This window comes from Leuciscus leuciscus (assembly GCF_965113295.1).
Source record: "Leuciscus leuciscus genome assembly, chromosome: 18".
NCBI classification, from domain to species: domain Eukaryota; kingdom Metazoa; phylum Chordata; class Actinopteri; order Cypriniformes; family Leuciscidae; genus Leuciscus; species Leuciscus leuciscus.
This window is the reverse complement of record NC_138742.1, coordinates 9,768,618-9,779,648: the sequence shown is the minus strand read 5'-3', so window position 1 is coordinate 9,779,648 and position 11,031 is coordinate 9,768,618. Positions and strand designations below refer to the sequence as shown.

Genomic DNA, 11,031 nt, shown 5'->3' with positions numbered 1-11,031 from the left:
TTTTAAAACATTGTCCTTCTCAGTAATGGCGGCTACGTTCCCTTCGCCTTCGCTAAATAACAATAAATGGTACTTCACGCGCGAACAAATCGAAAACAGCCCATCTCGCCGAGCGGGACTTGATCCCGACAAAGAGCTCTCGTACCGACAGCAAGCTGCTAACCTGCTGCAGGACATGGGACAGCGGCTCAACGTGTATCTTTTTCAGTTTGTGAGGCGTCGTTCTCGGCATCTGCTGACGCCGGTTTGGGCGGCTTGTGTAGCGTTGAGTTTCAACGTTATAATGACCTGAAACAGGTCTACCAGTAAACACGCCTTTTGTATTGTGAAACGTGTGAATTAAGGCTATTGGAATAAACGATTTATGTCCCAGTTTTGTGTTTTTTGGGGGTTAGTTTAGGCCTCAGGGCCTAGCTTGAGGTGTCTCTCCTACTGAACAATAGCGCAGCCGGTGTCATTGCTTTTCCCACCCTCCGGTTTCCACTATTTTCTTCATTATACCATTTGTTTACACGCCAGTTATAGACTTAAATGTTGTTTATGCCATTCCAAAGTATGTCTGTTAGTATTGCAATTAAACCTATCCTGTCGGGGAGAGATTTGCCCTGTCTGATACAGTAACAGAACACATAGTAACTGGGGAGAGATTATGAGTTGTCCCGATATATTTTTAGGTTAATTATGTGCCTTTTATTAATGGAGAACAGTTAAATTCTGTTTTCAGGAGTGGGTGTTTTCACTCTCTACATTTGAATATTGACAAATATAAATGATTGTTGCTCTAATTAATTAAAATACAAGAATTTAATGTGAATGACAAGCCCATACCACTTTGGGGCGGACGTGTCATTCTAAATATCTATGGTGGTTATGACCCTGTTGAAATTCTGAGTTTGTTGATATGAACAATAATGCAGTTTCGACATGAAACTGAAGTTACAGTAGTCTTGCCCATGCAAAACGGCTTCTCGAACAAGAAAAAATGTAGATTGGTACTTGATTGGATGGTTGTGGTTTGGTATTGCTGTGATATCATGTGAGTGACAGGTTGCCCCGCCCTCGCGCCAATAAAAACGACATCAGAGAAGAGATCTCGCTATAAGGGGGAGGTCAAGCTATTTTGATGAAACATTACAAGGGTAGGGTACATGAATAATAATTAAATTAAAATGTGCACAGATAATTAAATTACAATAAATGCAATATTCCATAATGAAATAATTTTTTATTTTGATTTCATGGTGACTAATTGCTTTTAATGTCAATGCCATCCTTAACTTTGGTCGATCAGGTCACAACTTACAATTAACACTGCCATTGTGTATATGCACCGGTTCTACATGATCCAGTCCTTCACCCGCTTCCACCGAAATGTGTGTGCCTTATCCTTCGACAAGCTTTTTGCTAAACGTTCATATGAAACTGCTGGCTGGATTGGACAGGAATCTAACCTCTTTGTAAATGTCATGTTTTGCACAGGTGATTGCTCCTGCCGCTCTCTTTTTAGCCGCGAAGGTGGAAGAACAGCCCCGCAAGCTGGAGCATGTGATTAAGGTGACCCATGCGTGTCTCAATCCTCAGGACCCGTCCCCAGACACCAGGAGTGATGTAAGTAATGATAGAATTTATGTCAGATTTCTTTAAACTGCCATTGTCATTGGTTCAATGTACTTGCTTTGTTTAAATGTAACTTATTAGCAAATAAGTTATTTTACAGCAACAATTTTCACTGCAATAATTTCTTTTGCAGCAACACTTTTTTAAAGGAATATTTCACCCAAAATGAATATGATGGAATTTTCCCTTTTTTGAGTGAAATACAAAAACAAAACAAAATAATTTCATTTTTCAGAGTCCTTGATGAATGGTGGATTTTCAGTTTTGTTTTTTTATAGCCATCTTTCTTGTAAAATTAACAATGTTTTTCCCCCTAACTATTTAGCTTGACAAAAATTCTTTACCAGCTTTTTAACTCATATCAGATCAATGATCGTTTTTATCAAATAGGGCTGGGTTAAAAATATAGATTTCTCGATTTTAAGTGATTCTCGTTTTGATGAACTGATGTTCTTCCTTAAATCCCAAGAATCGATCTTTTAACAGTTTTCAGTTGATGAATGAACAAAACTTTGTAGCGTGCCTCCCATCCAATAAATCACGATAAGCTTTGTGCTTTGATATGAAAATTAAATCAAATTATGTCAATTTAATTATGAAATTCTAACAATAAATATGTTTTGCCGCTCACGAATGTGGTGTGACAGATCGCTATAGTGCAGCTCAGTTCAACTGACCATTTCTTCCACATTACTACTAGTCAAAGCAAATAATCATGAATGAACATCAGAAGGTATGCCTGAAAGATACAGTACAGCTTACCAAAATCTGCTTCATGTCTCATGTAATCGCTTAATCAGTGTTTCAACAGCAGAAATACGTCATTAAAACAGCTTGTAAACAATATGTCATGTAATGTTACATTTACCTCGGAAAAACATTCAATGTCCATTAACTCATTAGTCTTCTAGAAAAATGTACTCCAGAGAGCAGCATTTTGCTAAATATATGCACTAGATTGCATATTCATTGTATTTTTACTTAACCTGTTCAATATGTACAGGATATTTGAATATCCGTAATGTTTTGTTTACGGATATTTGAATCCGATATGTTTTTATGACAGCCACCTTTAAATTTTTTATATTTCAAAAAATGAGTAGAAACAATTATGTCATTAAAAAGTTATTATTATAACATTATTATTATGTAAACTTCCTTTTGTCTAATGTAAATATAAGTAGGCTTTGTAACTTTTAATATTATAGTAATATACTTAAAGGTATAGCAGAGGATGTTTTACTTCCTGGTGGGTAGTCTAAACTATTGGTCCTCCTAATTGTCAATCATTCTGGTGAATCAATCAAACTTTTCAAAAAGTGGAGAGGGCGGGTCTTATCTAAAATTTGGAAAGATCCTCCGCTATACCTTTAATCGATATCGAATTGAAATCAGAATCGAATTGCAAGCTTGTGAATCGAAAGGAATCGTGAAATTTGTGTCAATACCCAGCCCTAGTATCGAATGTGAAATTTAATCGCAGAACCACAGCATCAGACATAACATTGCTTTTCTTTTGAACAGGTTGTGCAAGCCACAGATTTCATATTTCTATATTTTCATTTTTAATCAAAATTATCTAAAACATTTTTTCTCTTAGGTTGGATATGAATAATCTTCTTTCTTCAGTCTTTATCTGTTGTGTTAGTATTATTCATATGCCTCTCACTGTCATATGTTGATGAATTGAAGGGGCATAGCTTGTATGATAAGGTGTTGATTGGCTTGACGCAAAAAAAAAGGGTCATCTTAATTTGACGAGAGCGAGTAAACGTGTAGTCCATGACCAAGAGAACATGTGAGTAACCTGCCTGTCCTCTCAATCTCAGACATACCTGCAACAAGCCCAAGACCTGGTCATTCTTGAGAGCATTATACTCCAGACCCTGGGTAAGTTTGGAAGGGCAAGAATGGGTCAGTGAATCACCATACTAGAGAGATGTACCAAATAACCACATTTATTCTCATTCACTGCTAATTCCCAGGGGACAACAGGACTGTCACTATCTCCTAATTAAGAGTCATTACTACTCTCACCTTTTCCATTTCTATTTCCATGTCAGTCTGGCAATGCACCCTTCCTGTGTGTGGTTTACGATGCTATTGATTTTGTATGCTGATTCTATTTTAATCTTGAGTACAGTAGGGATGTCAAAAGTACTGGTACTAAACAAAAAACATTTAAAATCTTTGCGGTACCAACTTCAGTCCTCTTGAATGCTTGAATTTTTAGTCAAATAATTTGTGAAAAAGCATATTAATTTTATAGCATATTAAATCAGGATATTTCACTGGTAATGGTATCAACTACTGACATTTGTTTATCATGATAACCCTGGTGTAAACCGTCGTCTGTGTCCTGCTTTGCAGTCCTCCGCTTTGGAAAATTCTGTTCTTGTGCCCATAATGGTAATTTGTTTTGAAAACTTTGACTATAACCAAATCGCCCCACAGGCCACTTGCAAGGAGCTTGGCTCAAAGATATCTCACCAGTCAAGCACAGGAAGCCCCATGTTTGTGATTCACTCACTCATCATGTATATTGTGTGTGGGGGACTTCACCTATATGAAGAGTCAAAGCACTTCACTGCAGTACAAATGAAAAACTAAAAGTCTGTCTCTCTCTCTCTCTCATCTCCTCTCTTCCCTTCAGCTTTTGAGATCACCATTGATCATCCTCATACACATGTTGTCAAGTGTACACAGCTTGTGCGAGGTGAGAACCAGCTGCTCACTGTAAACTGTCCTTCGTATTGCTCGGTAATGAGTACTTCTAGCCCACCAAGCTCACAGATTTCACATCTGATCACGAGCTTTCCTTTTGTTCCAGCGAGTAAGGATTTGGCTCAAACCTCATATTTCATGGCAACAAACAGGTATGTTCAGATAGCATTACTTATGTAGAAGATACCTTACTTGTGTAGAAGTTTTCTCTGTGTACACTACCAGAACTATGTGAGGTTACAGTTACATCAATCTTTAATCCAAGTATGATGAATGAATCTGGAAATAATGTCAACTCGAGTTTTTATTTGATTTATTTATTTATTTGAAATACAAATAATTTGTAGCATTATATGTCACTTGTGATTAATTTAATGTGTCCTTGATTACAAATGTATTCATTTCTTTAAAAAAAAAAAATAGTACTGACCCCAGTTTGAACGGTAGTTTATGAATGCATTACTATAGTTCAACAATAGCAATAAATGGTTTCTAACAAATATTTGTTTCTTCTCCTGTGTTTTTGGTATCTCTGGGTGATCTCATTGCTGCAGTCTCCACTTGACTACATTCTGCCTTCAGTACAGTCCGCCCATTGTAGCTTGTGTTTGTATTCATTTGGCCTGTAAATGGTCCAACTGGGAGATTCCGGTTTCCACAGACGGCAAACACTGGTGGGAGTATGTTGACCCCACAGTGACCCTTGAGCTGTTGGATGGTATGTAAATGTAGCTGTTGTGTGTCTTTTCAAGTGATTTTCTTTTGAAATGGTTGTCTTTTTAATAGAGAGAAAGTTTAATTCTAGAGATCTGGAAAAGTATGTGATTACTTATCTGTTCAGTGTTTCATTAATTAATGCATTGTGGTTTATTTAGTCCAGTTTACATTTAAAGGCAGTTTTACTAAAATGTGTAGGAAGTAACCATTGGAAGACCTTCAGTGTAACATAGGACAAAATTTGGGGGTTTTAGCTGGGACAAGACACTATAAAGCCATTTAAAGAATTTCTCAAGTAATGTATGTGTGATTTTGCCCCAAGTTGCCCTAAAGATTTTTGATAATGATTTCACAGAGCTCACTCATGAGTTCCTGCAGATCTTGGAGAAGACGCCCAGCCGCTTAAAACGCATAAGAAACTGGAAAGTAAGTCAGTTTGCCTCCATTTTAATTATATCTGTGTGCCCACAAAGTACAGTAGTCAACATTTGAAGTGGATCAAAACCTTTCATCAAGTTATACATGAATTCTTTAATGAATAGAAAGTTCAAAAGAACAGCATTTATTTGAAATAGAAAAACTTTTGTAACATAAATGTCAAATTCTGCATCCTCATAATCTTTTTTTTTGTTTAACTTGTGCTTCAGGCTGCAGGTCAAACTGCCAAGAAATCGAAGGTGCAAGATGGTGATCAGTCTGATGCCATAATGAACATGATCTCCATGGCATCGTCTGACAGCACGTTGGCGGGACTGATGAGCCTCTCCGCCCCTCCCTCCGGTTCTTCCATGGACTCCTCAGCAGATGATCCCAGCGCTGCAGCATCATCCCAACACTGGCAGCCTTCCGGCAAGGAGCAGCCCACTGCTAACGAACTCCACGTGCCTGCTAAAGTCTCTCTGAGTGAGTATCGGGCCAAGCATGCGGATGAACTGGCGGCGCAGAAGCGGAATTTGGTGAACATGGAGGCAAGTGTGAAACAGGGATACGCCACTGCCGCACAGGCCCTCATGAACCAGCAGAGGAAAGAGAAGCACCATCACCACCAGCAGCCCAGCTCTAGTTCCTCAGATCTGAGCAACCCCTCACCTATCGTTCTGAAGATCCCACTGGATGAGCGAGAACGCAGTTCCATAAAGACACGCTTCCCTGTGCGGGGCCAATCAGACGGCGGGGGGCACAGCAGCGGGGGGCACAGCAGCAGTAGCAGCAGTCGTGGATCCGAGCAGGACATTAAAGTGCGGATTCGGGTTCCAGAAAGGCGAAGTGGTTCCGGGGAAGACGGGAAAAGTCGCGAGAAGCACAGAGATCGGTCCAACCACCACCACCATCATCACCATCACCACCACCACTCCTCCTCTTCCACCACCGGCTCTTTATCTGCATCGTCTTCCTCATCCTCAGCACAAAAACACTCAAGTTCTGCCGGCACCTCAGGAAGTAGCAAAAAGGTCCCTGGTGACTCTGTGCGAACGAGCTCTTCGTCATCGTCGTCTCGAAAAAGGACCCACTTGCCAGATCCTTCCACTGGCACCCACCCCTCGAAAGTCAGCAAATCGTCCAGAAACTCATTTCAGTTGCCGACGCTTTCCGGAGTGCCGTCCCACGCGATGGGTCACGGGTCTGACATCCTGAGCCTCTCGCACCATCAGGGAAACTATTCGCACTCCAAGGCGGACAAAGCCGACACGAACGGCCACAATACGGGCGGCCAGTCCAACGAGTATCAGGACACATTTGACATGTTGAACTCCCTGCTCAGCGCGCAAGGGGTGCAGCCGGCGCAACCTCAGATATTTGACTATCGCTCTCAGTACGGAGAGTACCGGTATAGCAGTAGCGCTCGCGGAGGAACCCAGCCGCCACCTTTACCCTCAGAACCACCTCCACCTCTGCCACCCTTGCCCAAATAAACCCCTTCATCCCCCCCTCCCCACCATTCATCCGTCCACATACACTGATCAGATCAGTCGTCTTTGGGAGTCCTGGGTTCCTTTTGTGCGTCTAACTTTCTGTGATGTTGAGTTTGACAGCAGAGTAATGTAAGGCAAAAATGTCCCTGTATCGTTTTGTGCGGTTGTGTGCGAGCGAGTGTGTTCACAACACCCATCTGTGGCAATAATGTTAAAATAGAACAAAATATTGCAAAAAATGTTATTTATTGAAAAAAAAATTGTACATACTATTTTTGATGTCACTCAGTTTTATATCAGCGCTAACAGAAAAACATAATGGAATTAAGGGTATGTATTACTGAATGAGAGGGACCCATTGGCCTCTTTAAAAAGTGTAACCTTGAATGCAAAAAGGAAAATGTTTTTGGTTTATGTATGGATTTAAGTCTTGCTAACAATATATGTGTCTTTTTTATTGATTATGGTATTTATTATTAGCCTTTTAAAACCATAGTTATTAGCAGTCGTTGCTTGAATGCATCAGGTGATATCTGGATTTTATTTTTATACTGTTGTAACCTGCTTCCCAGTCTGTATTTACTTGATTGATACGTCATGTATGTTTTGAGAATGAACATACGAATCCCCGATATTTGCATCAAAATGTATGTTTCTAATATACGAGTAGTAACTGAAGTAACATTTTGATTTTGTTTGGTAAGTATTTGTGGTCTTTTTTTTGTTTGTTTGTAACTTTCAGCTTTGTATTCTGTAAATGACTGAAAATTGACACAAATTATTTTTTAAAATATTTCCCTAAAACAAGGATATATGCCTAATTTGGGAAAGTATGTCTGGTGAACCTACAATTCAGAGGCAGATGCAGTCATTGTTTTAAATGGTTGTAGAATATCATGCTCATTTATAATACACTATACACAACAGTATGTCCAACTTGTACTTGTTTCATCTTTTACTTCTGTTTGTTAATAACACAAACCCAAATGGTGTTAGATACAGGCTATTTGTCATACTATGATGTAACTGACTTACAGTGAACGAGTGAATATGAATCTGTGATGGACAAAGGTACAATCTGATAAAAAAATATCTTTCCACCAATTTTCAGTTGAACTAATGTTTTTTTTTATGCTGCTTTGGTTGAAACAATGATAGTTTGCCATGCAAATATTTAATAACTAACAAATTGCTGAAATTCATTTAGTCTGCATTTATGACTGAGTCTCATTGAACTGATGGTACTTTTGTCCATCATCCATGTCCTTTTTCACATCATATTAAAGAGATAGTTCCCCCCCCCCCCCTTTTCTTTATAGTAAATCTATATTTACTCGGCCAAAACTATGATTTTCTTCTGTAGAACACAAAAGAAGATATTTTGTCTGTATAAAGTCAATAGGGTCCACTGTTTTTTTTGTTTTATCCCCAACCTTAAAAATATCTTCATTTTTGGATGAACTATCTCTTTAAATATGGCGTCCATTTTATGGTCTGTTAGGTTTATATTAATATCTGTCTCAGTTTAAACACTCAAATCAGCACTTCTAGATTGAATGGCGAGCATGCTGACCGTTCATGTTTAATTTGTTGCAATACCTCCATTTTTGTTTAACATTAAGGTGCGTTTACGCCATGTCGTAATTACTGTAATTACGAGATGTCAGCTCAAAATTACAGCTTTCTGAGAGCTCTTGTACCACCTGACTCTGAACAGAACGTCACGTGTTGTCATTTCGAGACTACGGTAATTACGACACAGCGTGAAAGCTGCATTATAACCGTATCAAGGTCATTTTGGTGTTTTCCAGTGATAAGCCATCCAATCCTGATTCATGAAATCTTGCATGAATGCTATACAGTGCACATTAAAACTGATAGGGATTTAAATGTTTTGAGCCAATCGTTTTGTACCTTTAACAATATTGTCTCCATATTCATATCTTGCTTGATCATGTTTTTGTATGCAGTTAATAGCACAATAATGCAGATTACTATATGGATCAGTCTATGTAACTTTCCTCTGATTAAATGGCATGACTTTCATTGATCAATTTACAGACAAAAAAAAAAAAAAAATGGAAGCATGAAATTGAGTTTCTACTGTCAGAGTAAATTTTACTTTAATAAATGTTGCATTCTTTTTTTTAAGATGTTAGCAGGGATTCCTCCATACTTTGACCCTTTTCCTGATTGTGCCTGTTGATGATGAGGAACATTTCAGGAATATTGTGAAATTAAATGTAACACTATAAGCTATAAAAGATCTGTCACAGTTTTGGCATATATTCCTTATATGATGCACTCCTCATGTCCTGTCCCTGTTTTATCATTTCTTAGTAGATTTTGAAGGTTTAACATGTTTTAGTTTTGTGTTTGCTGGTGTCTAGTCTGCTTCAGTAAGACTAAAGAGAAGGCGTTGTGTGGGTCTAATGCAATTAATGTCACCACTGTATTTTCTATGTACCTCCATTCTCAAGAATATAGCGTTTTATCAAATGTATATACTGTTTTCTGTGTTTTAGTGGTACCACATGAACTCTCAGGTTTTGAATTGAATTGTTGGGGTGTTTCTTGTCAGAAGTTAAGGTTTGCATTTTTGTGAACTCGGTTCCTTTTTATAAATGTGGTTGATGTACAATAATGTTTTATGAGAAACATACTTGTGGGTGTTTTTCTTACCGATTGCAGTGTAAATTGTTATAATGTGACAGACGTTCTACACAAGCTTCTTGCCGTAAATTCACTTTTATACGACAACTTGACCAGTTTTGCTTCCACCTGATGTCAACAACACCTTTATGGTTTGCCTTTGAATTCAGTTCTGGAATAAAGAGATACAAGAATAAACCAGGAATGTTAAATGTGGCTATTTAGAAGACAATTCTGAAAATCTGAAACCATTCTGCAAAGCCGAAAATCTGGGTTAAACAAGAAGTCACAAGAGCTGTCGTAATCCCGATTAACTTTCCATTTCAGGCATTGTTGTCTGGCCGTAATGTGTAACTTATTGTTTTATTGACGCCTTATTTTTGAACATTATCTGAATTAGTGGCATGGTTCCGATTTTAAGTTTCACCCCAAGATCAAAAGAAACATATTTTCAATTTCTATTATAATGTACCATTAAGATTTTTTTGTTGCATTTTGTAGTTATTTTTGTCAATTAAGTGCATTTTCCCCATCCTTATTAGTGCAATGCAAAAAAAATGTGATGTGAAATATAGTGCTAAATTGAACCTGTTAACCTCTGTGCATTAGTATTCACAGAATGTAGATGATCCTTGCGTGCCCAGACCTGAACAGACTCTATTGTTCTTGGAGTCAGCCATCCTTGATCTCGCATGACTCTGACACTGTACCAGCCGCCTATACAGCAGGTTTGACACAATTTCCCCTTCATTTGCATTAAGCATTGTTTCTCATACACATCTCAAAATGAACACTTGCAAGCGTATCTTACCAAAACTCATTCTATTGCATTTGTAAGGATATGTAAAAAAAATACAAAAAATTCAGATGTGGCAAAAAACCTTAAGATACTTATGGCCACTGACCCAGTTAAGAAAGAAAGCCTTTAAAAGCATCAGATTTCCAGCCACATGCAGTGCTGCACTGATATCACATGTAAGCATTCTCCAGCTTCGTTCCTCATTACCAGAAGCTCAGCTTGGAAAAGAGCTTGTAATCTCAATGTGACTCTTAAAATAAGACCCATTATGTCAAATAAAGTATTTTACATTCTTAAACAAAAGGTTGTTCAGTGGTTGTTTGCAGCGCTTCGGAACTATTTTGTACTTTTTTTTCTTTTACATTTTAAATGTTTTATTTTATTTTTTATCCATGGTAAGTAGATATTATTGATGTTTTCTTACAAGTCCTTCAAATCTATATTTTGGATTTTTGGTTTCCCCTTATATTTTTAATAATAAAATACTTTAGGTTCAAAGTGGAACCTTTTTTTTTTTTTAAGTGCACATGCGGGACTGATCAGCATAATTCATAAATGAGTTTAATCAAGTAGTGCAAGTAATATTTAATGGAATTGTAATCTGATAAC

The 11,031-nt window shown here is 37.9% G+C and overlaps 1 protein-coding gene across 4 annotated transcripts; it reads left to right on the top strand.

Moving 5' to 3' along the window:
• ccnt1 (cyclin T1) lies at window positions 1-8,075 on the top strand. 4 transcript variants are annotated; one of them, XM_082144700.1, is made up of 9 exons: window positions 1-195; window positions 1,292-1,373; window positions 1,480-1,608; window positions 3,447-3,507; window positions 4,271-4,333; window positions 4,448-4,493; window positions 4,896-5,059; window positions 5,414-5,484; window positions 5,706-8,075. In XM_082144700.1, the coding sequence occupies exons 1-9, from the start codon at window positions 26-28 to the stop codon at window positions 6,969-6,971; spliced, it is 2,052 nt and encodes a 683-aa protein (XP_082000826.1). In that variant the 5' UTR covers window positions 1-25; the 3' UTR covers window positions 6,972-8,075. The 4 variants fall into 4 exon arrangements, with proteins under 4 accessions (XP_082000826.1, XP_082000825.1, XP_082000827.1 ...); XM_082144699.1 differs by having other exon boundaries at window positions 4,271-4,493; XM_082144701.1 differs by having other exon boundaries at window positions 54-1,139; window positions 4,271-4,493.
• Window positions 8,076-11,031: the final 2,956 nt, after the last annotated feature.

Bases quoted from the DNA above. Each gene is read 5' to 3' on its own strand.
- ccnt1 (XM_082144699.1), top strand. From the start codon at position 26: ATGGCGGCTACGTTCCCTTCGCCTTCGCTAAATAACAATAAATGGTAC. The intron at 1,609-3,446 runs GTAAGTAATGAT...TCTCAATCTCAG, and splicing joins CCCCAGACACCAGGAGTGAT to ACATACCTGCAACAAGCCCA. The intron at 3,508-4,270 runs GTAAGTTTGGAA...TCTTCCCTTCAG, and splicing joins CATTATACTCCAGACCCTGG to CTTTTGAGATCACCATTGAT.